The sequence below is a fragment of the Hyperolius riggenbachi genome, chromosome 4, assembly GCF_040937935.1.
Source record: "Hyperolius riggenbachi isolate aHypRig1 chromosome 4, aHypRig1.pri, whole genome shotgun sequence".
Lineage (NCBI taxonomy): Eukaryota > Metazoa > Chordata > Amphibia > Anura > Hyperoliidae > Hyperolius > Hyperolius riggenbachi.
The window spans coordinates 244,114,593-244,141,909 of record NC_090649.1 but is presented as its reverse complement, the minus strand read 5'-3'; the positions used below and the strand labels follow the sequence as shown (position 1 = coordinate 244,141,909).

The following is a 27,317-nucleotide window of genomic DNA, read 5'->3' as shown; positions in this document are numbered from 1 at the left end:
CCCTCTTCTTGATATCTTTTACATAAACTTTTTTTGCAATATTATTCCTTATTGACAGTTAACCCTAACCTCTACCCCTAATGTTAATCCCTTCCTGAGGCTTAACCCCAACCTAATAACACCTACTCTATACCCAAACACTTATCTTTCCTAACACTGGTCTCTCTGCTCCCTCGAGAACACCTCTGACACAGAATTTACATGTGAAATGGCTGTAAGATAGGGGAAGCTAAACCACACCGGTAATACTACCGCTGAACGCTGACACTGATAGCTGAAATTATCTTGTACCTGTCAGTTTCTATGTATGTGCGTTGATTGTTGCAACTGTTCGTGGACAGACAAACATTTATGTTGCCATCTGCAATGGCTGAGGTGCTGCCCGTTCTCTATGCAAAAGTGAGCATTGGCATCTAATCATTAACCTCAACCAACACTTCCCATCCATCCACCACTTCTTTAGCTTTGGTGTCCCCACACATACCAAATCTTCTTGCCGATTACAGGGAGGATCTTCAAGCATCAAAGCCACGCATTGTACTCTGACAGTGTCCAAATGTAATGGGCCATTGCTCAGAATCCACCTGCTTTCATTCATGTGTGCATGTCTTGAATTCTTTTGTGATCTATGGGTACCTTAGATAATCCTTTGCCTAATATATGTGAAGCATGAACACCTTTCTGACCTCTGCTGGTGACCGTTAATCATTATTCATGCTGATGATGAAACAGAACCCCGTCACCACAACTGCAAAAACTGATACCACAAGGACTTCTAATGGTCTGCAAATCATTTAAAGACATTTTGTGAATGTCTCACTGATCATCAGTCTAGTTGTACTTACTATGCAGAAAATGTCACTATAGGCAACACAGACAACATCACCATAGTGTGCTCATATTACATATATACACCAGAAGGCATTTCCAGGAAGAGTACCCAAACAGTGCTGACATGAATGCAGGATTTACAGTAGTGATCAGCAGGGCCGGGCCGGGCCGAGGCATAGGCTGGAGAGGCTCCAGCCTCAGGGCGCAGTGTAGGAGGGGGCGCACAATTCATTCAGCTGTCATTCCTAATTGTGTTTGAAGCAGAAAGAAATAAGAAAAGGGGATACATAGCAGTGACTGCAAGCCAGATAACTAGAGATTAAGGTGTTGGGGAGGTTGTGGGCCCTGTGGCGCTTCTTAAGGTGCATACACACAGACTATAGTCTTTGGAAAATGAAAGATCACAGACCAATCTTACCACCTTTCATGTAGTATGAGAGCCATACCTACACAGTCTATTCTATGGAGCTGAACTCCACATCAGAAAAAATCTTTGCAGGCTGCTGCACACACAGATGCTGTACAGACACAAAAGATCAGTATCTGCAAAAGATCTGTTCCTGCCAAAAATCCATTCCTGCAAATTGCAATGATAGTCTATGAGATCTGCAGATCATCATACACACATGATTTAACTGACATTCATCTGCAGATCAAGCAATCATCCGCAGATCTGAAAATCCATCCTGGCGGATCTGATCTGCAGATGAATGTCAGTTAAATCATGTGTGTATGATGATCTGCAGATCTCATAGACTATCATTGCAATTTGCAGGAATGGATTTTTGGCAGGAACAGATCTTTTGCAGCTACAGATCTTTTGAGTGTGTGCAGCATGTTTGTGTGCAGCATCTTGCAAAGATTTTTTTCTGATGGTAAGTTCAGCTCCATAGAAAAGACTGTGTAGAGTATGGCTCTCATATTACATGGAATGGAGTAAATTTGGTCTGTGATCTTTCATTTTCAAAAGACTATGGTCTGATGTGTGTATGTGGCCTTAGTCTAATAGCAATCAGTGCGTGACAGCTGGTGTGGCAGGCATGGAGGGGCGCACTTTGGTGTCTCAGCCTTGGGTGCTGGAGGACCTTGTCCCAGCTCTGGTGATCAGGATGGCTTCAGCGATCATTTTCAAAATTGTGATTTTCTTCTGTGCTGTATGGATAAGTATAACCCTTATGGCAACAATTCACACATGACTGAAAAGTGAACAGACACACCAGAACAGGCATATACAAGGTATCCATAACTCACAAAATATCTGAATATAAAAGCAAGACCGTAGAGAGTTTTGGAGCAGCACACCTTGCCGTAATGAGTAGGTGCATAACCTTGGGTGCAAAGCAGACACCCCGTATACAATCAGCAAGTCCAAAAATCAGGTAGCACACCAGGCTTCTCATGAGCAAAAAGTTGAAGGTTTTATTTCCTCGAAGTATGAGTCAAAACACCATCCGTTGACAATTGTATCAGGGCCATGCAGGATCCCCTTCCTCAGAACAGTGCTGACATATGTCTGCACTGCGTTTAGGAAGGGGATCCTGCGTGGCCCCTAACAATTGTTAGCCGACGGCGTTTTAATACATACTTTGAATATAACCTTCACCTTTTGCTCATGAGAAGCCTGGTGTGCTACCCGATTTTTGGACTTGCTGATTGTATACAGGGTGTCTGCTTTGCACCCAAGGTTATGCACCCACTCATTACGGCAAGGTGTGCCACTCCAAAACTCTACGGTCTTACTTTTATATTTAGATATTTTGTGAGTTATGGATACCTTGTATATGCCTGTTCTGGTGTGTCTGTTCACTTTTCAGTCATGCTACCCAATTTTTGGACTTGCTAAATATAAAGTAAAATACTGAATTATCACACCTTACAAGGTTTGCTGAATGAATCAGTAAATGTTTATTGAAAAAATAATGTACAGTCAAGTACCATTTGCATTCATCAGGAGCAACACTATGCAGAGATTCAGAGATACTCCTAAAGTATTTTTCTGTACACAACTTATCTTGAGAGACATGTTTTAACTGGTATACAGCCCACAATGTAGAGGAATCAGAGGATGAAACATTTGTTTTCTGGTCAATATTTCTAAAAGAATGATTGCCAGCAAAGGTGTAAGTTGGCCAGATTATGGCAAAGGTCTGTTAATGCTGTTGAAGTGAATGGCTAAGTTCAATACAGTTTTGCTATAGTTGGCCAACAATCTGACCATTGCAAATTAGCTCACATTACCAACATTGTGCTTGTAAAGAAACTTCCGGTTAAGGCCATGGCCCTGTTATATAAAGGATGCCCAGGCTCAAAAACATAAGAGATTCTGAAAACCTAACCTGGATTTATTAAAAGGAAAAAGGATCTTGCAGCCTTTACCTGTGTCATATTGAACCATAGTGAAAGTTTTTAGAAAATTAGTTAGCAACTGCACTGTGCAGATGCATTACCGTGAGATTTCACCAGCATTTCAGAAACTATTGCTATAATCCAATATGACCCATGTACAAGTTACAAACTTTTTCCACCTAGTGGATACATTTAATATAATAAAGCTATCCCAACTTTGCTTGAAAACTTATGCTCCCAGATGTTCTTCAGCCTGGGGAAACTTAGTAGGTCAGGCCCAGCATGCTACTGTTCAAGAAGAGATAAGAGAAAAAGCGTGCTACAACATCTAAAGGGATGAGATTGGCATTTGATAGGCCCAGTTGCCACCTGCACATAATTTGCATTCAATTGCATACAAGTCAGAAAAACTGCTTGTTAGAGATGGTCTATCTAACAGAAGACCACCATGAAGAGTATAAATATTTTCATAAGTGGAAGAAGATTGTGGTGAATGCTTATAACCTCACAATGGCATATCTGTGTTTGCATGTATAAACATTTTAAAAACACCATCTGATGATAATCATCTCTGTTTAATTAAACATTAATACATAAAATATTCATATTTATAAAAATAAAAAATTCAATCAGTAAAGTTAGAGAAAAAAAGGCAAGCCCCGTGGACCTGGTTCTCCTGAGTTGGAAATAAGTCACCCAATAAGTTGGACTGGATTTATTAACATCCTTTCTATCACATGGTAGAAGTTTGAAACCATCGCCTGTGTCATAATGAATGTTTGTAAAAAGTTAGTGAATAAACCGTAGCAGGACTATACATTGTTAATAAAGTTAAATAAATCCAGGCCAGATTTGCAGGATTGGGTTTGTTCTCCAGCTCACAAGAACCTTAGCAGATCAATCATTATAAAGGGGCTAGCCTAGAATATCAAGTAACTGGAATGTAATTTAATATAAAATCATTTATTTTGGTGCATAAAACTTTCAAATTAATAAATACATGAATCTTTGGGGTGAAAAGACATACCAAATTCTACAAATGTTGTGGTCAAACGTGAGGAGATTTTGTTCCTAGGAACACTTCGATTTAACAGAGAGAAGCTGAAATCTACTACAGGAGAAATCTGGATAAAACTTGTAATGAAATTTATTTTGAAGTAGCCTATGATGGGTAATGTAACTTTTTTAGCACTGGATGAAAATAGACTATTTGTTACATACATTTTTAAAGAAAATGGATTGTTATGCATATTTTACAAACTCATGTATACATTTTTTTCCTTTTATATTATCAGGATGAGGGGGCTGCATACAATCCAAACACTATTTTTAACTAAGTATAAATCTTGTTTAGTTTTTCAGACTAGGTTTTTTAGAATTGGTTAGGTGCATTTATATTGTATCCTTCTGAGTGCCCTACTGGTCCCTTGATGGCCCCATGTTCCTGCTACTACCTGTCCACATCTGCAGATAACTAGAGGCCTAGTCACTTGTAGCATCCTGTGCAGAGTTTGATTACTTGTTGTACTATTTCTCCCTTCACCCACTTCCTGTTTCTGTATTGTAGATATTAACTGGTATTATAAATTAAATGAGTGGGGAAGCCATTTATAATTTACATTGCTTTGTCAACATGTGACCAGAGACAGTCAGTCATTGTAAGTATAGATTAGATAGGAGAAAGTACCTGGTGCCATTATTTGAGTATTTTGCTGGCCATACACATGTAGAAGTGTGGTGAATTCAGTAAAATTATATTTTCTTTTTTTTGATATCAGTTGTTGACCTTTCCTACCACTTTGAACCATTCGATATTAGGATTTCAGTAGAAATTTAGTCTGATGCGGACCACACTGCCACCACAGTACTAAATTTTGATAACTTCAATCATGTACTACTAGTTCCAGTGCCTCCTGCTCTCCCCACCACCAAAAGATGATATAAGTGAGCGTCAATGTCATAATTAAATGTATATATGGAATCTAATGTCTAATCAGTTAAAAAGGTCTAAAGTGTATTGCCAGCATAAGGATGGTTGAAGGAGATCGTATTGGATAGTGTAGTTTATTTACACTTTTGTTTTTAAAATCCCTAATTTTGTACACACCACTACACACTTGTGGAAAGTTCTTGCATATGAATGGCACAGTGAAGATTTTGAGACAGTCATATTTTCTATGGTCTATAGTATGGCCATTTCTAGACTGGTGCACTAATATTCCACTTCTCACCTATCTACACTGTTGCTTCATTTTTATTGATAGGATGATGATTGTGATCCAAAGTAAATAAAGAAGGGCTGCAGGATGCATTCCTATGAATCAGCCTTCTGGAAATTTGGGCGCAGAGTAAAGCCGATAAACGTCTTAGTGCCCTTTTACACTTAATGCATTGGTATCTTTTCCCATAGCAGTGTATTGGGAAAAAGATTTCAGTTGAAACGCGTATAGTGGGAATTGAGCCATAGGAAAACATGGGCATTACTTTGCAAAGAAGTTGTCTTTCAGTTATAACTTAGAGCAAGTGTAAAAGGGGCATTACCCTGCTCCTGCACAAGTCCTGGCGGCGTTTATTACTATTCCCCCTTCAGGCCGCCATGGATAGTGGAGGAATGATGTAATTCGGCTGCCAGCTACTGCTGACAGCCATATTACAGTGTTTTTGTAGTAATTTGTGCTCCGTCTTTTGACGCCGTCCAAATTACTCACTGAGCATTGATATAGCCGTAATTCCTATTAAGGCCTCTGGTGGCGTTGTCTGTGCCCAAGTCTGCTGCACTGTTTTTACAGCGCTCGCTGCAGGACATTGGCATCAATTCATCAAATGCTGTTCGATAAAAAAAGAACGCGGGAAAATACAGCATTTGGTATTTTGAACCCTTTTTTTGCTAATTCATCAATATTTTCACAGGTGCAGTAGAAGTTCGATAATTTACTGAAGCCCATTGATAAAAACTTGCTCAGTAACAGCAGAAGAGTCTCTGTGGACACAAGCTGTTCAATGCAGTGAGGGCATTACAATAGTAAGAGGCATCCCGACATCCCTTTCGATGTATATGTTTGTTATATTGCCCTTGCTCGCTCTGAATCTGTCTATTAGTCTTTCTTAACATTTTATTTAAATGCCACAGCTTAGAAGAACTTCCAGGAGACATTTATACATGCCACGCTTAGGTGATTTCCCCACTAGCTCCTCCGCATCTTCAAACAGGAACCTAAGGGGTTAAACGGCCAAAGGGATCCAGGAGAAGCCTATTTTTTTCCGATCTCTCTGCTCACTGCCTTGGGGGGGGGGGGGGGGGGTAGATAAGCTGGAACCTCCTGAGAAGCCTGCGCAGCCTATCGGCATTCGATCAGCAGGACTTGCAGGAGACAGGGGCTGTTTCTATTGGCTCTACTCCTGTCAGTCATAGGGTAATCAGTCTCTGCTTCTGTGAGTTCTGTGAGTCCTGGCACGGTTTCCAGCAGAGGGGAACTGCTGGTAATAATTGAACAGGATTCTGTGTTTTACCGCACACTGTAACCTTCATAAATTGACATTTACTGACATGTGTTGAGGTATTTACTGCACAATTGGTAATTTACCTCACTGCTCAGTAATTTAAGCTTTTCATGTTGTAACAGCCTTGAAGAATTGACATTTTTCTAAGTGCTTGGTAAAGTCAGCAGTTTTCAGCATTACCGAATGCGGTAATGCTTGATGAACTGACGCCAATGTCTGTTCCCCAAGTACGCTGCAACTGATAAGTAATGAAATGGAAAGTGATAAAATATGCATATTTTATAATGGCAATATCTTATTGAAACCCACTAGCGCATTTTTTGGTAATTTTGGTAATTGTGCTAACATGGCTACAAGTTGAAGTACACCTGCTAAAGACTACAAGTTCTAAACCCAATATACTAAATTAGAACAGAGTACAAAGATTATTTTACTCCTATCACTTTTTATTTTTTTAGCTATCTCCCCTGAACTTGGGCACACAATGTGAAAGCTACCAGCTCCAAATAAGGACCTTTCAGTGCATTCTTTTAACTCCGTAATTTGGATTCAGGGCTCGTTTCCACTGTAGCGGTGCGGAATCGCCTGGATTCCACCGCAGAAGAAATCGCATGCAGGTGCGTTTTTTTACGCGTTATTTTACGCGATTACGCATGCGATTTCGCATAGGTTAGGCTATGTGCGTTTTTAACCATGTCACTGCCTGTGTAATTTACATTGGTTCCTATGCGGAATCGCATGCGTAATCGCGTAAAATAACGCGTAAAAAAACGCATGCGATTTCCCTATTAAATACATTAGCGGCGATTCGCATGCATTCCACTAGCAGGCGAATTCGTTGGCTCTTTTGTGCGTTTTTTCACCGCTCATAAAAACGCACCACGCAAACGCTACAGTGGAAACAGGTCTATTCACTTGCATTACATGTGCGAATCTGCATGCGTTGGACGCATGCAGATTCGCGATAGTGGAAACGAGCCCTCAGTGTTTCAAGCTAGTGACAAGTTTGGTTCAAGGCCAGTGAGAATAATCAAAGTGAAACAGTAGCAGGTCAGTATTCAGTTGAATGATAGCTAATGCTGTGTGATCTAAAAGAAGGATGTGCAACATGCTTATTTATATTGTATCCTTGGTATATCCTTGGTCCAATCACAAAGTATACATTGTATCTATAACAGTCCTTGTAACTTCTGAAACACTCCGGCATTTAGTATGGAGTATAACGATGACTTTCTTCAATCACAATACATGACAAGATGATGCTGCTGTGATATTGTGCTTGAATTCTCTGGATCACATATATATATATATATATATAACTTAACATCTCTTCTTTCTGGAGAATAAGAAAAAAGCAGTTATCAAAAAAATTAAGCAGTTTGGGAAGTGAAAAAAAATGACAAATATGAAGTCAGAAGATCAAAATAACAGGGCCCCGAATGGCATATAAGAACGTACAATTATTCCCTTAATAGAATGCATGTTTACGTCGTCACACAAACATGCATACCACTAACACCAGCATAAAACAAACGAGTTAGAGGAAACAGCAGATTGTAATAAGAAACAATAACACTAACAACTTGGTATCAAGAGACAGCACAAATATTTCCCTATACTCATTTCAAGACCTGACAAACAGATTATGCAATGATAGTATTCTAGAACACGAATCTACAGATGTAATCATGAGTAACACTCACACTCATAAAACACTGAAATAAAAAAGAAGCACCACATACCCTAGATTTCAGGCTTTATCCGCAGGAAGGAAGACACTGTATTACTTTCCTTAGCTTCAAAAAAGTCATTATAATCCTATTGGGAAAGAGCACAAATGAACAAAATTAGAAAATACTGAACAGCAAAGTAACAGGTCTTACAAAACAGACAGTGAATACTATTGCTCTGTTAATGTGTACCAAACATTGATTGGGTACCTGAGTGCCACCTTGCACCACTTAATATTAGATCAGATTCCAGCCTCTAGGGCTCGTTTCCACTAGGGCGAATCCGCATGCGGGCACTGCATGCGGATTCGCATAGCTAATGTTAGTGGATGGGGCTGTTTCCACCTGTGCGGCGTGCGGGAGCGATTTGGCGGCGGGCCAAATCTGCACGGCGGGACCCGCAGAATTCGCCTGCGTCGGGAATCCGTGCGAATCGCCGCTAATGTATTTAATAGTAAAAACGCATGCGTTTGTTACATGCGTTTTTACCCGCGATTTCGCACCCTTCTCAATGTTATTTTGCCCTGGCAGTGTCATGGTTAATTTCGCATGGCACCCTGCCATGCGAAATCGCACGCGAAATCGCGGGTAAAACGCATGCGGAAACGCACCCGCATGCGTTTTTACAAGCGTCGGAATGCCGGCGAAATCGCGTCGCACTAGTGGAAACGGGCCCTTAAACCACCAGTCAATGCTCAGTCAGCAAGACAATATTGAATCTGAAGTCAAACCTACTGCAGATGTCAAATAGTGTATGTTGACTCCTGGGGCGATATGCAATTAACTTTTTCTCTTAGGAAATAATTTTTCATTTTCAGTTTAAAATAATTTTCAGCACTTTGCAAATGAAAGAGCATCCAAAAGTAGGTGAAAAGGTACTTAAAGAGGGGCTTCAGCCGAAACAAACATACTGTCATTATGTTACATTAGTTATGTTAATTAAAATAGATAGGTAATATAATCTCTTTCCCACTCGGTTTTAAAACAACAGGCAAATGTTTGTGATTTCATGAGGGCAGCCATTTTTTTTGGTTGAAAGGAGGTGACAGGGAGCATGAGACAGTTCCAACTGTCCCGTGTCCTGATCACCCCTCCCATCTGCTAGGCAACAAGAACAGTATCAGAAATCCCATCATGCTTTCCACAGCATCACGGGAAAAATGGAAGGGCAGTTTTTTCTGATGGGCGGAGCTTAGCTTCTAAGCAGCTAAAATTAGGCTTGGGTATGAAAAACAAAGTTCTAATGCTGTTAAACTGTTAAACTAACACCAAGCCTTTTCAGTGCTGCGGAGTAGATTTTTAGTCTGGAAGTTCACTTTAAGAAATTTTTTTGAGCATGTTCTTGCTTGCTGCTGGTTTAAAATATCACCCAGGAGAAGAGTCAGGAGTAACAGTTAATTGCATATGGGCCCAAGTGAGAAAAGAGGTTAGAACACCCACTGGCATTAAGCGGTCACCTGCTTTAACTAAAAACAAATTAAATGGCCACGATTGTCAGTAGGCAGCCTAACGCTGGATACACACCATGCATTTCCGCGTCTAATGCGTCCATCGATACGCGTCGATTTGATTATTTCTGAGCATTTCCGAGCGCATTTCGATGATTTTTAGGTCGATTGCCATATAAAGTATGGCAAATCGACCTAACGATCCATCAAAGCTTGAATCGGACAGGTCGGAAATAATCGAATCGATGCGTATCGACGGACGCATTGAACGCGGAATCGCATGGTGTGTATCCAGCATAAGCTTTGCACACATGCCAGGTGGTTTTCAGCCAAGGAAGCTGGACAGGGTCATGTGTATGGCATCCCCACTCCTCCCTGATGCGCCACCAGAATGCCAGATCTTCACAGGCCCAAAACTATTGTTTCCCTCCTGACCCCTTTTCTCTGCATGGTGCGTTATCCTTCATTCCCGTCCCATAGCAACAGAAAGCATGTAGGCTATTCACATGTCTGTACTGCACTCCACCCTGAACGGTCACCTGGGAGATCATGTCCTGATCCCTTCAGGCAACAGTAATTCTATGTGCTCCTTTCATTGCTAAATGTTAATCCTGCAGATAAATGTTGAAATAAAGCCCAACAGCCAGGTGCAATCATCTGAATTCAATTATATGGAAATATAAAAGCACCACATTACTGATGAGGCATTCTTGGAGATACTGCATTTGCTTTACTATATATTTATTTTCAGTTAAAAAATAGACCACTAATCATTTATTATTGTATTTTAAAATAATTTGCAAGCACAATTTGAATTATTTCAGCTGATGCACAGCACTGTCTATTAGACACTCAGAGAACTACAAAATCAATAGTAACCTTGGTCTTGCTATCCAAGGACTTCATGATCAAGGCTGGCACTATTCACTGGTACATTGTAGCACAGCTTTCACATCCCTAATGCATTCTCGTGTGCCCTATTTATATCTACTGTTAAAGGTGCCCGTGTAGCCACTAAATCACTATTACAGGTAAACAGGGCCTTAGAGGGATGGTTGGAGTTTTTAAACGTCCTGCTTGTGCTTCCATAGTAGGGCAGATCCATTTTTTTTAGGTTTAGCCATCCTGAAAAAAATTCTCATTCCTCTAATAGTCATAACTATCCAGTAAAACTGACAAAATGAAAAACAATAGTAACCATGTATCATGTGTACGTCCTTGTTAGTATGTCATAGTAATCAAAGCTGGAGGCAGGAAAGACAAGAATTTAAAGCCGTTGAAGTACTTGCAAATGCAAAACAATGCAACAGTGTTCTTTGTTATTCAAATCAGGAATGAAGGTACCCTGTGATGATTACCAAGAGCATTTTTCTACTACATAGCGTTGAATAAAAAACAAAAAAAAAACAAAAAAAAAAACACCACCACACGCAAAGTGTGGTCTCCACTAAAGCTAACTACAGACATTCAACAATAAATCTACAACTGAGCTAGACATTCCCTGACTACTTCTACCAAACCTCTTCAAGGAAAAAGTTGTTTGCGGAATTGTTTCTTTCCAACTACATTGCCACTGTATTCCTATGCACAAAGAGCCACAAGAGGTTTCCTGCTGCTAAAGTCCTTCTCTCTCAAAAGCTCAAAGGGATGAGCAAGCAAGGGTCTTAAAGATGCTTAAAAAGTTTGCTTATTAAAAAGTGTACCTGATCTCAGAATTTACTCTCTGCTCAAAGATACGCAACAGCATAACAACCTTTTAAAGAGACAATAAAGTCTCTTTTTTTTAACCTTATTTTCTTATAAAGTCCTCTTCAGCATTCAATTCTAAGCTGATTCGCCGCATCCATGCGGCAGAACGAGATATTATGGCCGAGAATATAGCCCTTTAAATTTACACCACTTTGCAGGTCGCAGATTTTGTTGCCCGGGGGAGGCAGAACGTTGCACAGTAGCTCTGCCTCCTCTCCAGTCAATCTCCGCTGATCTCCCCCCTCTCCCCACCCATCTCAGTGCAAGAAGACTGAGAGCGGCGTGGAGAGGCGGAGATCAGTGGAGAGTGACTTCAGCATCTCTTTAAAAGACAATTGAAGCGAGGAATTTGGTGGCTACCAGATTTGTTTTCTTTTAAAGGGAACCTAAACCCAACGAAAAAAAAAAGGAGTTTCACTTACCTGGGGCTTTTACCTGCCCCCTGCAGCCATCCCGTGCCCTTGATGTCACTCTTGGATCCTCTGGTCCCCCGCTGTCAGCAAGTTTCGTTTTTGCCGACTCGGAGTTGTGGGCCACCACGTGCATCATTGCACACTTTACCGCGGTAACAGGACGCTATAGCGGGTGTCAACACGTATCTTTGTACACGTTGACACCCACTATAACGTCCTGTTACCGTGGTAATGCATGCAATGATACGCATAGCTGCCCGCCAACTCAGAGTCGGCAAAAACAAAACTAGGTGGAGGCATGGGACCAGAGGATCCAGGAGTGATGTCGAGGGCACAGGATTGCTGCAGGAGGCAACCCGGGTAAGTGAAACTTTTTTCTGCTGATCTTTTTTTCTTCTGATCCTGCTGATCTTTTATGCATCAGTAGTGTCTGAATCACCCAGCTAATTGGAGGCAAATAGAAACACAGGGGGGCAAACAGAGGCACGGGAGGGACAAAGAGGTGCAGTAGTGACAAAACGAAGGATGGGGAGTCAAACAGGCACAGATGGGGGACACAGAGGCACAGAGGGTGGGGGACAAACAGAGGCAAGGTGGGGGGACAAAAAGGCACAGGGGGTGGTGACAGAGGCACGGGGGGGGGGGGGTGGTTGGGTACACAGAGACACAGATGGGACAAAAAGACACAGAGGGGGGGACAAAGACACAGGAGTAGGACAAAGACAGAAAGGGGTACAAACTAGCATGGGGGGGGGGGGGGGGGAACAACAAAAGGGCATGGGGCACAAACAGGCACGGAGGGGGAACAGAGGCACAGAAGGGGACACTGGAGGCAAAGGGGGAATATATAAAGCAAAGGGGGAATATACAAGGCAAAGGGGGAATATACAAGGCAAGGGGGGAATATACAAGGTAAAGGGGGAATATACAAGGCAAGGGGGGAATATATAAGGTAAAGGGGGAATATACAAGGCAAGGGGGGAATATACAAGGCAAAGGGGGACTATACAAGGCAAAGGGGGAATATACAAGGCAAAGGGGAATATACAAGGCAAAGGGGGAATATACAAGGCAAAGGGGGAATATACAAGGCAAAGGGGGAATATACAAGGCAAAGGGGGAATATACAAGGCAAAGGGACAAAGATAGCACAGGTTCCGACTGAAGAACGGATTCAGGTTAAGAACGAACCTACAGTCCCCATCTCGTTCGTTAACTGGGGACTACCTGTAACTTGGTTTAAGTGCCCTTTGCAAAACAACGAAAAGTCTTGTGAAATTTTGACTTAATAAGCAAGTACCGGTAACATATGTATACAAGTGTCACGCCATCACAACTGAGCCAATGGTTCTTCTCCCTTTGATGCAGCAGGAGTGTACTTAATTGTACTTCATCTAAGTGTAGTGACTGTTCAATGTCACATTTCTGTAAAATCCTCAAAAAGAATGCAAAAGCAACTGTCGCTAGACAAGGTCCGGTAAGCCAATAAATAGATAGCAATAATTCTGTTAGTTATAGTGAAAGACTTTTTTTACTTTATGCAGTACAGTACTTTGTATTTTTTTTTTTTTTTTTTTTTTTACAAATGTTTTTGGGATTGTGGAATGAATCATCTGAGTTTCCATGAATCCTTAATGGGAAATTTGCTTGGATATTGGAATGCTTTGGATTACAAGCTTACAGGTTGCAAAAAAATGATACTCGCAAACCAAGCCTCCTCTGTAAATGTTATGTGTGCACATAGTGCATGTGAAGTATAGTACTGAATGTATATTCTACAGGCAGCACTTTTGCAATTGGGTTAAAATTGTATCGCAACACTGTGAAAGGGGAACTGCAATCACTATGTTAATCATGGTGCCTTGCGTTCAGTAAAATGCATGCGCTACGATAATTTAATTGAATCGCATGCAGTCTGAACAGAAACCTAATGGCCATCTTCAAAATGCAAGCACAGTAAAACCCCCATTATCCAGCACCAATGGGGATTGGCTGAAGCTGAAGAAGTGAAGTTTCTGGTTGCTCGAGAGTCAATGTTACAAATAAGCCTAGTAATTTCGCTTTGGGTATAGTGCCAGATAAACTGTTGGGCAAAATCTATAATTTTTTTTAGGGACTAGCGAGCTGGTTGATCGACCCCAAAGCAGGGCCAGTTGATAAAAAGAACTTGGTCCTAATGCTGGGAATACACCATACAATTTTCTGTTAGATTTTTCTGTTACATTCTCTGTTAGCGGGCCCATACACTTACCGATTTTCCCACCGATATACAGCCGATTCGATCACTGTGATTGAATCGGCTGTGAAATCGTTGCGCAAATGCTGACCAAACGATCGATTTCCGCCCAAAAGCGATAGTTCACGTCGATTCCCGTAGTTCCGGTTCATGCGGAAGATTTCACTCGATCGCATGGGTCGGGAGTGCGTCGATAGCAGCGTTCGAATGCCCGATGACCGACGCTAGCGGCAATACATTACCTGATCCAGCCGGCGTGAGTCCCCGCTGCTTCTTCTTTGCACTGGGCTCAGAGTCCGTCAGGCTTCATTTCTTCCTGTACCGGCAGGAAGTTTAAGCAGTAGAGCGCCCTCTACTGTTTAAACTTCCCCGGACAGGAAGTACAGTGAAGCTGAAGGCCAGAGCGGAGAAGAAGGCAGCGGAGACCGGGGGACTCGTGCTGGCCGGATCAGGTAATGCATGCAGGGGGAAGCGGCGGCAGCTTCACAGATGGTGATCGGTTTCATGCTGAAATCGATTCACAATCTGTTTGCAGTAAAGGCAGCCATACGATCCCTCTCTGATCAGATTCGACAGAGAGGGATCTATCTGTTGGTCGATCTGATGGCAAATCGACCAGTGTATGGCCACCTTTGGTCATTATCTCTGGTGCAGTGTCTTCTAGTTATCTCCTGCTGAATAGAACAATGCCTAATTGCTAGGCAGATAGATGGTTAGATAGATAATTTCCAACATGTTGGAAATTATCTATCTGGCAGGTAAATCTAACAGAAAAATGTAGGTTGTATTCCCAGCATTAGGCCACAGAGATAAATTGGTGTCAGGTTTTCAGGAATATGTGGTTCCCCGCTACCGCCAGTGCTCAGCTAACTCAGTTTAACCTGATGTCCAGATGGTACCGCATTTAGGGTAGTCTAGAAGATCTGTGGACTCAGTTCTAACTCTATCCCTTTATATTTTCTCTCTATTAGCTAGAAAATTAAATTGTGAATAAGTGGAAAACCCGTTCACCTCCCACTTCAGTGCTGGCTACAACTATATCTCCATCCCTGGTATAATTATTAACACCTACTTCTGACCAACATCTTGATTCCTTTTTTTTCCCTCTCTCCCTCTTTCTTTCTTCTCTATACTTGATTCTTTTCCTGGATGCTCTCTACTGAATCTATGGGACAATGATGCGAACATACGCCCAGGGACACAGGAGCATGGCTGTGAAGTCCGTTTATTTTAGTCCAGGCCAAGATCAAGGCTGAGTTCCCAAAGAAGAAAAAAAATATGCCTAGTTAAAAAAAAACAGTACTATACCCCCACTCTATATACATAAACTCTGAATTAATGTCGACATACAGTCATTTAAAACAAATTACGACAAAGGACAGACTTATCTTAATGTAACCAAGGTTTATTACTGTATAGAGAAGTGCTAAAGTAGATTTATGCATCCTGCCAGGCCAGGATTTTTTTTTTGGTTGCTTGAGACTTCTGGCTAACTGAGTTGTGGATAATGGGGGTTTTACTCTACCTTCCACATGCACCTTAAAAGGAACCTCATGTCCCAAAGAAAACTGGACTTACCTAGGGCTTTTTCCAGCCAACCGTAGCCCGTGAGGTCCCCCGGCATCCTCCTGGCCTCCTCTATGGTCCCGCTGGTGGCTCCAGTAATTCGCTGACTTCGGGTGAATTCAAGTGTGCTCGTCCCCAATGCGTACCTGTCGCATCATCACACCGTGCGCCGTAAAATTCCTGTGCATGCGTAGTTCAGTCTTTAGAGAATGCACGAGCAGGACTCTTATGGCGGCCGACACGATGAAGCGACAGGTAAGCAGCGGGACGAGCACACGCGACTTCACTTGAAGTCCGCGCATTACTGGAGCACCAGCGAAACCGCTGAGGGGGCCAGGTGGATGCCGGGGAAGCCCATGTAAGTCCATTTTCTTTATTAAGACAAAACTCGGGGTCCCGAGTATGATGCATGGCTAGATAAAGATACGCAATTCTCATTTCTGCTGGACAGTAAGGCAGATCTATTCACAATTCATATTTCAGTGCACTGGAAGCTTTCTACAATCTCCCACTCAAATCACAGAAACAGTATGTGCTCAGCAGCTAGCAAACATTTAACGTTTGAATAAAATAAAAAAACCTTGAATTTTTCAGACTTGATGTAAAATGTGTAATTACAAGGCTGTTAGGCTGCCAACATCTGAATATAATTCTCAGGATTCCTTCTAGTGGGCTAGTAAAGCCAATGTTTCCACAGACTAGCACTCTGCAAGCAAGCTATCTCACGCTGAATGCTATGTCAGAACTTGGTAGAAACTGATGTTACTTTGCATGTCCCTGGCTAAAAGCCATCCAGAAAGACCATAGAACTGTTAATTATAATTCACAAATACTAAAAAAGTACCAGTGTGTTATGCAAAAATGGAGGAGAATCAGCAAATAACAAAAGCTATCAAAAACAGGTAATTCTAACAAGAATTTACTAACCGCACTTCATTGAACAACTTGATTTGCTACAGTTGGTGTTCATTTCATCTTACTTGTGTGCCACTGTGATAGGACTCAGCACCACTTAGCTGATCCAGCAGTCTCAGCCAGTCAGCTCACTTACTACAGGGGCAAAGCTGTCCAAGGCGCAAAATCAGTGCAGGAAGAACTCCCCACCAGCGATATAACCTCCACACATCATGCATAGGAACTTGTAACAGGCAACACTCAATGTTAGCAGGTGCTGTACAACGGGGCTGGCCAGAGCTCCACGCCCTCCTGCCCACAAAGCACTGTGCCTGAAAGGGAACCTGAAACGAGAAGTATATGGAGGCTGCCATATTTATTTCCTTTTAAACAATAACAGTTGCCCGGCAGTTCTGCTGGTCTATTTGGCTGCAGTAGTGTCTGAATAACACCAGAGACAAGCATGCAGCTAATCTTGTCAGATCTGACAAAAATGTCAGAAACAGCCAATATGCTGCATGCTTGTTTTCCAGGGCTATGGCTAAAAGATGTCACACTTTGCCAATTTCGGTTTGACCTTAATTGTACATATAAGCTGAGAGGGACGTTAGATCAGGTCCCTCTTCACTGGATCAGAGCTGTCAGACAGACCTTTTCTGTACACAGAGATTTGCTAAAAGTGGTAAGTGCCCCAAGTCTCTGTGTACTGATTTAGTGTTAATGCCAGATTACTGGATGGTAGTATACACCAAAACAAGTGAATAAACATGCAAGGGTCTTTGCTGATCCCCCCCACTCAGTGGTTTCTTGGTGGGGTGTAGCTATCTTGCATGTACAATGTTAGTCACAGTTTGGATACTGAAGTCAACCTTCCCAGAACTGCTTGTACACAATGAGCATTGAGCACACTTTTTCCTTAGTGGGAGGCTGGTTAACTGATGTGCATCATTACCAGCCCACCATTTTGTTTGTCAAGGAAATTGACCCCATAGGGGCTAAAATAAGCCTTCATAGAAGGTAGCTGGGTATGTAAATCACCATAGGTGTTTGAAGGAGTGAGGTATAGAGTGTGGCTGTTAGGTGCTACTCAACAATTGTTTCACCTCATTTCATGAGGCGTCGTCAGGAGTGATGTGATACACATTTATATATACACTATATACAAAATATACAAATCATTCCCCCCACCAGCAAAATTTCCCCCAGCAACCTGCTCAAGTCAGAGCTGAGTGTGGACTGAGCATAAAGGTTTAAATACCCTCCAGCCGTTCCTGCCCCCTTCTAAAGTATCTCCTCCTCATATGTCCACATCCATGTTCCTCCCCCACATTTGGAGCGGTGCTGCCCCGTCATCAGCTTGTTTCCGTAATGTCCCAGTGAGCGGCATCTCGCTGCATGATTCATTTCCTGTTTGTTACAGGACAGACGGCGACGTCACATCCGCCCTCCATTCTAGCGTGCTGATAGGCGGGCGGACTCAGTGCGTCGCCGCCGCCCATTGTTTCCTTGGCAACCTAATACATATTCTCAGTTGCCTTGGGAGCGCGTATACAAATACATTGCGGACTATACCGCCTGTTATAGGCGCATCAATCGCCCGACCTTATGCATGAATCTGAACCGGGCATATCAATCCCCACATCAGGTGGCACTCAATTTCGCAAATTTGGCATCCGTTTGGCTTCTGAGAGCAGGAAAGAGATAAAAAGGGTAAATGGTTCATCGATTTAAAGCAGAACTGTAAATAAATTAAAACAAGCTGTTTCACTTACCTGGGGTTTCTGCAAGCCCCCAGCAGCCATCCTGTCCCACACTGGTCCTTCACGAGCCTCTGTTCACAGCCGCCGCTTCGTTCTTCAACTTGTAAGTCGAGGCCAGCGCAGCCCTGCCAAGCGTATACTTTCTACGTGTTCCCGTCTATAATTGCGCTATTGCAGAATGTAACGCGAAGAAAGGTTACGCATGGCCAGAGCCATGCAGGCGCAGTGGCAAAACCGAAAGTAGCTGGCGGCGGGAGAACGGAGGTTCGTGGAGGATCGACGCGGGACAGGATGGCTGCTGGGGGCTTGCAGAAGCCCCAGGTAAGTGAAACAGTTTTTTAATCTATTTACAGTTCCGCTTTAAGCTCTGGCATACTGCAATGAAGGTGTCATTGAGCAGAGACAATGAAACTGTAAAAACTAGATTTAAATCTAGGAACAACTTAGTGATTTTTTTGCTTGTAAATGTGCTGAAAGATTATTTTTATCAATAATGCAATAAATAAGTCATTTATGAGAAGTTTTGTGAATAGAGCCCAATGTTTTCTGACTTCTCACCCCAACAAATCAAGAATGTTGGAGAGAAGATTAGCATTACAGCCAGGCATTTTTACACAAGTCAGGAAGACCAGTAATCTCAGAAAAGTATTTGGCAAAATCAGGGGCGTTGCTAGCCCAAAAGATCAGTGGCACGTGGCCTGGATCTATTCTGTGGTGCCCCGGATGTCCCCAGGCAGAGTAAAGCCACCACAGCACCCAGCATGGCACCACACAATACCCAGCATGTCCCAAAGAGGCACCACAGCACCTAGCATGGCATTACAGCATCCAGCATGCCCCATAGAGGCACCATAGCACCTAGCATGGCCCCACAGCACCCAGCAGTTGTAGGAATGTTGGGTGCTATGGTGCCTCTATGTGGGCATATTGGGTGCTGTGATGCCATGCTAGATGCTGTGGTGCCTTTATGGGAGCATGCAGGGAGCTGTGGTTCTTCTATGGGAGCATGCTGGGAGTTGGGGTACCTCAATGGGAGGCCATGGGAGCATTGAAGGGCGGTCCACTAGAAGGTCAGGGAATGCTACGGGGGGACTGGCAACAGGCCAGCACACCCAGCAGAAAGCCAGATTAGCCAGCACAGAAGCAAAGTAACTGCCTAGCTATGTTTAAGGGCCCGTTTCCACTACGGCGATTCTGCAGATTTTCCCCGCACATGATTCGCACGGGGAAACTCTGCTATAGGGGATGACGGGCCGCGGCGGAATCGCTTGCGGGGGGGGGGGGGGGGGGGGGGGGGCGATTCCGCCGGAACCCCCCTGCAGAATTTGCCGCGGAGGCGGCGAATCCCATAGCCGTGCATGGCACGGCTCATCGCATTCGCCTGCGATCCCGCCCACCTGCTCAGTGCGGCGTGCATCTGCGAGACGCACGCCGCACTGGGTGGAGACGAGCCCTAAGTGACACTGCCTCTTTATGTGATATGCTGCATTTTTGGTTTGTATTAATGGAGAGGGGGCTTCACCCAACATTTTGCTAGGCAGGCCTACTTAGACCGCTGTTAAGTTCATGTAAATTTGGCTCCACCCACAACCACACCCACATTCTGGTTCATGGCCATACCCATCTTTTGGCTGGAGTGCCCAAAAGTGCCCCATATCACAAAGGATCCTAGCAACGCCCCTGGGCAAAATGCTTCCAAACGAGCATACATCAGAAGCAACCATGGGATGCAAGGTATAATTAATGAACGTGTATAGAAACAAAAGTAGATCACAATGAGAACCACACCTTTTAAAGTTTCATTAAATAAAGGTGTTGCCAGGGTATACGATAAGGAAAGTGCTTGAATAATGGCTGTGGGAGGATAGAAGCCATCACCATATGATGCAAGACTAAATGTACAGACTTGTATGGACAAAGCAAGATTTATGAAGTCACAACCACTGAATGCTGCCAGGAAAAGAACACAGATAATACAAAGCAGGACTTGGAATGGGACAATAATATTTATGGTTTTCACTGCTGTCTCTGTTCAGGAATTAATTTAAGCTCAACTTTATTTCTTTTCAGCAGATTTCAGCAGTGTAAATTCTTGGCTTGTCAAAACTAATATAACTTTGGAAATCATTACACAATCCATAGCAATTTAATAAAATGTACCTACATTTCATCCTGCAACAACCTAGAAGTTTCTAAAACTGCTAAAAAAAAACATTTTTCCCTAAATACACTTTAGATAGCACTGGTTTGGTGGATGTAAATAGTTTTTCAGAATCCTCAGGCCCTGCTCCTGTAAACTGCTCAATGCTCTTTCCAGAAATCTGAACAAAGCATGTATTCCCATGTATGCCGTCTCTGCAGTATGAGCTTTAGTCTCAGCGAGGTACCGGCAAGGGATTCTGCACATCTCCAAGCAAGCTATGGAAGTAGATTATTAAAAACATGAATCACAAGGTCTACTTCTGGACATAAGAGGGGAGTTAAAGGGAACTAGAGTGAAGAGGATATGGAGGCTGACCAGTTGCCTGGCAGTTCTGCTGATCTGTTTGGCTGCAGTAGTGTCTGAATCACACCTGAAACACGCATACAGCTAATCTTGTTAGACCTGACAACGTCAGAAACACTAGGGGCCATATGCAATTCACTTTTTCTCCTGAGTTTTCTCCTGGGAGATCATTTTTAATCTTAGATTTAAAATAACTTTTTAGCATTTTGCAATGGAAAAAGTACCAAAAAGTACTGTCAAAATTATTTTAAATATTGGTTTGCTTGCTGGTGGTTTAAAAGGCATTTTATTTACAAGTTGCGAAAACATCACCTAGGAGAAAACTGAATTGAATGTGGGCCCAGATCTATTACATGCTTGTTCAGGGTCTACGCCTAAAAATATTAGAGGCAGAGAACAAGCAGGACAGCCAGGCAACTGGTATTGCTTAAGGCTGGTTTCACAGTGGGACGTTACAGGCGCACGTTAGAGCAGCCTGTAACGCAGCCCACCGCACAGTAATGAAAAATCAATGGGGCTGTTCACAGTGTGGACGTTGCGTTACATTGTAACGCTGCATCACAAGACAACGTACTGCATGCAGTACTTTGGACGCGGCTGAGCCGCGTTAGACTGCTTGCACATGCTCAGTAATGTGGGGGAGGAGCGGAGAGCGGCCAGGCACATGGCTAATTAATATTCACTGCACGTTATGACGTGCAGTGTTTACTTCCTGGAGCAGCCGCTCTGTGCGGCGATTGGCCGGGGGGACCACGTGATGCCGCATGCGCACAAGAGTGCGCATCACGGCATCACTGACGCCAGAGTGAGCTGCACAACGCGGCTCACTCTGACGTCCAGATCCAGCACCACCAGGCGTTCCGTTAGGGGGACGTTATGCGACCTTAACCCCCCCTCTAACGCAACGTCCTGGTGTGAAATTAGCCTAAAAGGAAATAAATATGGTAGCCTCCATTTCCCTCTCAGCTCTGGTACACTTTAAAGGGAACCTAAACTGGGAAGGAAATGGATTTTCCCTCTTAAAATAATACCAGTTGCCTGACTCTCCTGCTGATCCTGTGTCTCTAATACTTTTAGCCACAGCCCCTCAACAAGCATGCAGATCAGGTGCTCTGACTGAAGTCAGACTGGATTAGCTGCATGCTTGTTTCAGGTGTGTGATTCAGCCACTACTGCAGCCAAAAAGTTCAGCAGGACTGCCAGGCAACAGGTATTGTTTAAAAGGAAACATTCATATCCCACTCAGTTAAGGTTCTCTTTAAAGCCCCAGGGGAATTGCATTTTATACCCAGCCCTGGATTGCCTGCTCACCTGTCTGCTATGTTCTCCCCCCCAATACAGAGGCAGGGGGTATGTGATTGGAAGACTGTCTACTATGCAATCATACCACTTATTCAGTGTGCAGTAAACTATTAATAAGTCACTTGGAATTCTGGTCACTGGGTTAAAAAAATATATCTAACATTAGCAAGTTATTGTTACAGCTTGTACCTGTAGCCTTGCAAAGGCAATGCACCTCTGCTTTACTTGTATTGTTGGATGTTTTCAATGCTTTACTTCAGAAGATGTGTTTAGTCCCCACCCACAACTGATTTTACTGCATTCTGTGGAGCACCATTGAAAATTATTACCGTATGTAAATATTATAACAATAATAAGGAAGTAGATAAGAACTGAGCTAGTGTCTATAAAAAGGTGTTAAGTCTTGGAAGAGGTTTCAGCTTTCCAATATTCCCCATCATGACAGAATACTACAGTATATTACTGTGAAGCCCAAATAAACCAAAAGCATGACAGAAAGTGCTGAATGAGATTAGGAACACTGTTCACTATGGGGTCTTATCTGTGCTCTACACACTGCTCAAAAATCTTATCAAGAGGTATGTGAAAACAGAAAAACACTAGCTGCAGTACCTACAACACACTGAAACAGGCCTGTCTTGCCACTGTTCACCATTTACAAAATAAATGCCGCAATTAATATTTTAATTATATTTTATTAATAAATTCTCTAAAACAAACCTTCTAAGGGATAGTGTAGGCTTTTGGGAGGGTGGCAGCAATTACTTTACTAATTGCTCCCTAGCCTACTGTAATAATTAATAACTGCTCCCTAGCCCCGTCTGTATGCACTCTGCTATCTTCTTCAGCCAGACTTGCAGCAGGTTGAAGCTCCAGCAGCGGTGTCACTCTTTGCCCGCCACCTCAATGCATGCAAGGAGATGTAGTCCTTCAATGTGAGTATATCTCCCAGCCGGGCTCGTCAAACTGTATGACCTGCGGGCCTGGCTGAAGAAGATGGCAGAGTGCATACAGACAGGGGGCTAGGGAGAGTACCCCCCCCTCCCCAAAGGTAACTAATGCCTGTCAACCCCCCCCCCCCCCCCCCCCCCCCCCCCAACAGCCCACATTAAAGGGCTACATCTCCCAGCATACATTGCAAGCACTTCAAACTGAGGCACCTGCGAGGCTGGTCGCACGCTTGAGTAGCATGCGTTTTGCCGCACAGTGGAAAAACCATGCAAAATAACATATAGTGCAAGTCTATGGGCAGCACAAAAATTACATTGTGTTTTTTCCAGGGCTGTGGAGTCGGAGTAATTTTGGGCACCCGGAGTCGGAGTTTGAGTCAGAGTCGGTGATTTTATATACTGAGGAGGAGTCGGATGATTTTTGTACAAAATCCACAGCGCTGGTAAGTATTAGACTAAGGAGTCGGAGCCATTTTGGGTACCCGGAGGCGGAGGTTTCATAAACTGAGGAGTCGGAAGATTTTTGTACCGACTACACAGCCCTGCTTTTTTCCAATGAATCTCAAAATTGTAGAGCAATTTATTATTGTTAAAGGACAACTCAAGTTAGAAGAAAATGGAGACTGCCATATATATTCCCTTTTATAACAATACCAGTTGCCTGGCAGCCCTGCTGATCTATTTGGCTTCAGTAGTGTCTGCATTGCACCAGTAACAAGCATGAAGCTAATCTTGTCAGATCTGACAATAATGTCAGAAACACCTGATCTGCATGCTTGTTCAATGTCTATGGCTCACAGTGGTCAGTTGCATAACGCACGCGTTAGGTTGTGTGAACTGCAATAGAGACTGGACATAGATTTGAACGCAAAGGCTGCATGCAGCGAGTTAGAATAACACGATCAGTTACAATGCTTTACTGTGAACAATCCCATAGAATTGTATGGGCAGAATCAGGGGCGTAACAATAGACCCTGCAAGGGATGCATCCGCAGGGGGGCCCAGAAGTCGCAGGGGGCCCGTGGGGGGAGAAGCCACCGGTAAGGAATCACACAGTTTTGTAGACAGTCTCTATTCTGTGTGCAGCAGGCTCCTGTGTAGAGTGCGCCCTGCCCCCAACCTCTTCACCCCTCCCCAAGTGTGTGTACTGTAGCGATGCTGTAGAAGTCTGCAGAGTCAGTTCTGCTGTCACCAGAGGAGGACAGAGTACGTGTAATAAGCTGAGGCTGGGACCACACATCTGTCAGTTTTTTGTATGTGTGAAAACATATACGTTTTATCACTAAAAGCTAATGTAATTGACAGAGAAAATGCGTGCAGTGCTTCACTGCTGTCTGTTTTTACCTGCATGGGCAACACATTCAAGTGTGCACTAGCCAATTGAAGAACATTAGTTCTTAGTTTACCTGTGCAGAAAGCAAGGGGGGAGGGGGCCCCATCCAAAGTTTTGCAAGGGGGGGCTCAGCGATTTCTAGTTACGCTCCTAAGCAGAATTATTCTGCAACGCAACTGAGCACTGAGAACAAGTATTAGAGGAAGAGAATCAGCAGGATAGCCAGGCAACTGGAATGGTTTGAAAATAAATACATTTGGCCGCATCCAAATCCCTCTCGCTTCAGTTGTCCTTTAACTCCACGTTATACTAATTGGCGTGGACGCGGTGACTCCCCCAGGACTGCGTAACGCCAACTGGTGTCAAGTTATGGGGGCGTGTTTTGCTGGGGATCGCGCACGCCGATGTACATGCATCCCCACTTTAATGATGGAGCTCTGATCTGTCATCAGTCTACCAGTGGCGATTGCTGCTAGGAGACTGTTAGACGGCGAAACCGCCATCTATTTACAAAAGTGCTGCAATCTATGGCAGCGCTGTACTGGGGACAGCCTTGTCCTTCAGCTGTCCCCTGGGGAGGCACAAGAGCGATAGGCTCTCATAGGCTGATGCCTATGACAGCCGATCGCGGTGATGGGGGGGGGGGGGGAAATTAGTACATTTTGGTTAAAATAAAATAATGAATTTGTTAAAAAAAAAAAAAAAAACACAACAACTTGCAGCAGCAACCCACACGGTTTTAAATGAATAGGCAAATGTTTGTCATTTCTTAGGGGCAGCCATCATTTTCATGGGGGCAGCCGTATTTTTGGTTGAAAGGAGGTGACAGGGAGCATGAGACACAGTTCCAACTGTCCTGTGTCCTGATCACCCCTCCCAGCTGTGTGCTCTAGTCTTCAAATCTCAGATTCAAAATAAAAAAAAATAAAAAAATTGCACCAAATCAGCAGAACGACAACATCAACATCAGAAATCCCATCATGCTTTGCACAGCATCAGGGGAAAAATGCCCGGGCAGTTTTCTTCTGTGCAGCTAAAAATGAGGCTTGGGTAAGAAAAACAAAGTTTTGATGCTGTGAAACTGTTAAAGAAACACCAAGCCTTTTCAGTGCTGCTAAGTAGATTTTTAGTCTGGAGGTTCACTTTAAACATGGATTAATTATTATAGTGTTAAACCTTGTTAAAAAAAACAAAAAACGATGTAACAATATAGGGATAAGTATGGCTGACTAGTCCTATGGTGGTGCTAAGAGGCACACAGGAAGGAGGGCCATGCCAAATAGCCTTACAGTTTATAAGGGACATTATGTGAGTTTTAAAATGGCACAGCAAGCTATACTTATAGTATTTATTATGTAAAACAAAATCTAAATAAATTTACTGTTAAACACATATGGTATGGTTTTGGAATGTAGATGTCCAGTTTGGATGTAAGACACAATGGTGTTATAAAAAGAATGCAGGCACTTACCCCACAGTAGGTATTGTCATAGAATATCTGTGGCGGTAAAGGGTTGCCACGTTCAGGCCATCTGTCTCCGGGGATGTTTTTGTACATGAACTGCCTCTGTTCTTCGGACATGGTAATATCCACCACTTCACATTCAATGTTGTGGGCTTCCAGATACTGCATCACTTCCTGCTGCTGCTTCTTTATCTGTAGGAGCACGACACAACAGTTCAGAAAAAAAATTATGTGAAGTCTCCAAACTAGTCTTTGCAAGGGCAACTACACTATTATTGTTGTGGAAATGTGTTGAAATTACCATATAAGCTCTTCACTTGATCATAACTTGGTTGAGGAAGAAACCAATCAACAGTGGCTCCTTAGTTATAAAAGAATTCCTGCAAACGTTTGCAACTAGTTCATCATTGCTCGCACTTACTGAGGAAAAAAATGCTGAGGAATAGTGAAAACATTTTTACTGGTCCAAAAGTGGCGGAGAGACTGCATAAATCATTAGGGAGAAAGACAGTTACCAGCCCCACATTTTGAATTATAAATACAATAAATAAATAAATAATTGCCATACAGCATGATCTAAACACTCATAAACACGTCCAATAAAGTGCATGACCTACTCCACTTAAATTGACTGAAGTCCACACCGTCTCCAAATCACAAAACTTTATTGTACAAAATGTAAAACATTGTATTGTCTCAGCAATGGTTTTTAATTTTTGTACAATAAAGTTTTGTGATTTGGAGACGACGCATACTTTAACCACTTCTCTACCACAGGTTTTTTTTTCCTTCAAAAGCTCTTCCCATTCATTCGGTAATAACTTTATCACTAATTATCACACTGAAATTATCTATACATTATTTTTTGTGGGAAAAACTAGGCTTTCTTTGGGCAGTACTTTATGCCAAGAATTATATTTTATATGGATTTGACAGGGAAGAAGAAGAAAAAGAATGAGAAAAATCACCATTTCTCAGCTTTCAGCCATTGTAGTTTAAAAATAAAATGTGCTATTGTAGATAAAAACAGTCACATTTTATTTGCCCATTCGCCACGGTTATTACAATGTTTAAATTGTGTCCCTAGTACAAAGTATGGCGATAATTTTTTATTTTGGGTTAGGAGTGAAAGAGTTTCAAAAATAATGAAAATGTATTTAATTTTTCTATGGTAAGTGAATGATGGTGTATTTGGAAGTAGTTTTACTTTTTGGCCACAAGATGGTGCTATACATACTCAGTTTTCTAAAAATAGAAAACAGAACCAAATATTTACATGTGTTTATT

General features: G+C 42.8%; 1 protein-coding gene across 1 annotated transcript in view; it reads right to left on the bottom strand.

The window, feature by feature from the left end:
* Positions 1-2,712: 2,712 nt before the first annotated feature.
* Positions 2,713-27,317, bottom strand: part of SH3BGRL2 (SH3 domain binding glutamate rich protein like 2) — a 46,814-nt gene continuing 22,209 nt past the window's right edge. The window contains exons 2-4 of the mRNA XM_068281530.1: positions 26,037-26,222; positions 8,421-8,496; positions 2,713-8,014 (exon numbers count right to left, since the gene is read on the bottom strand). Of these exons, the coding sequence (XP_068137631.1) occupies positions 8,422-8,496; positions 26,037-26,222 (261 nt within the window). The 3' untranslated portion in view covers positions 2,713-8,014; position 8,421. The remainder of the gene's footprint in view (positions 8,015-8,420; positions 8,497-26,036; positions 26,223-27,317) is intronic.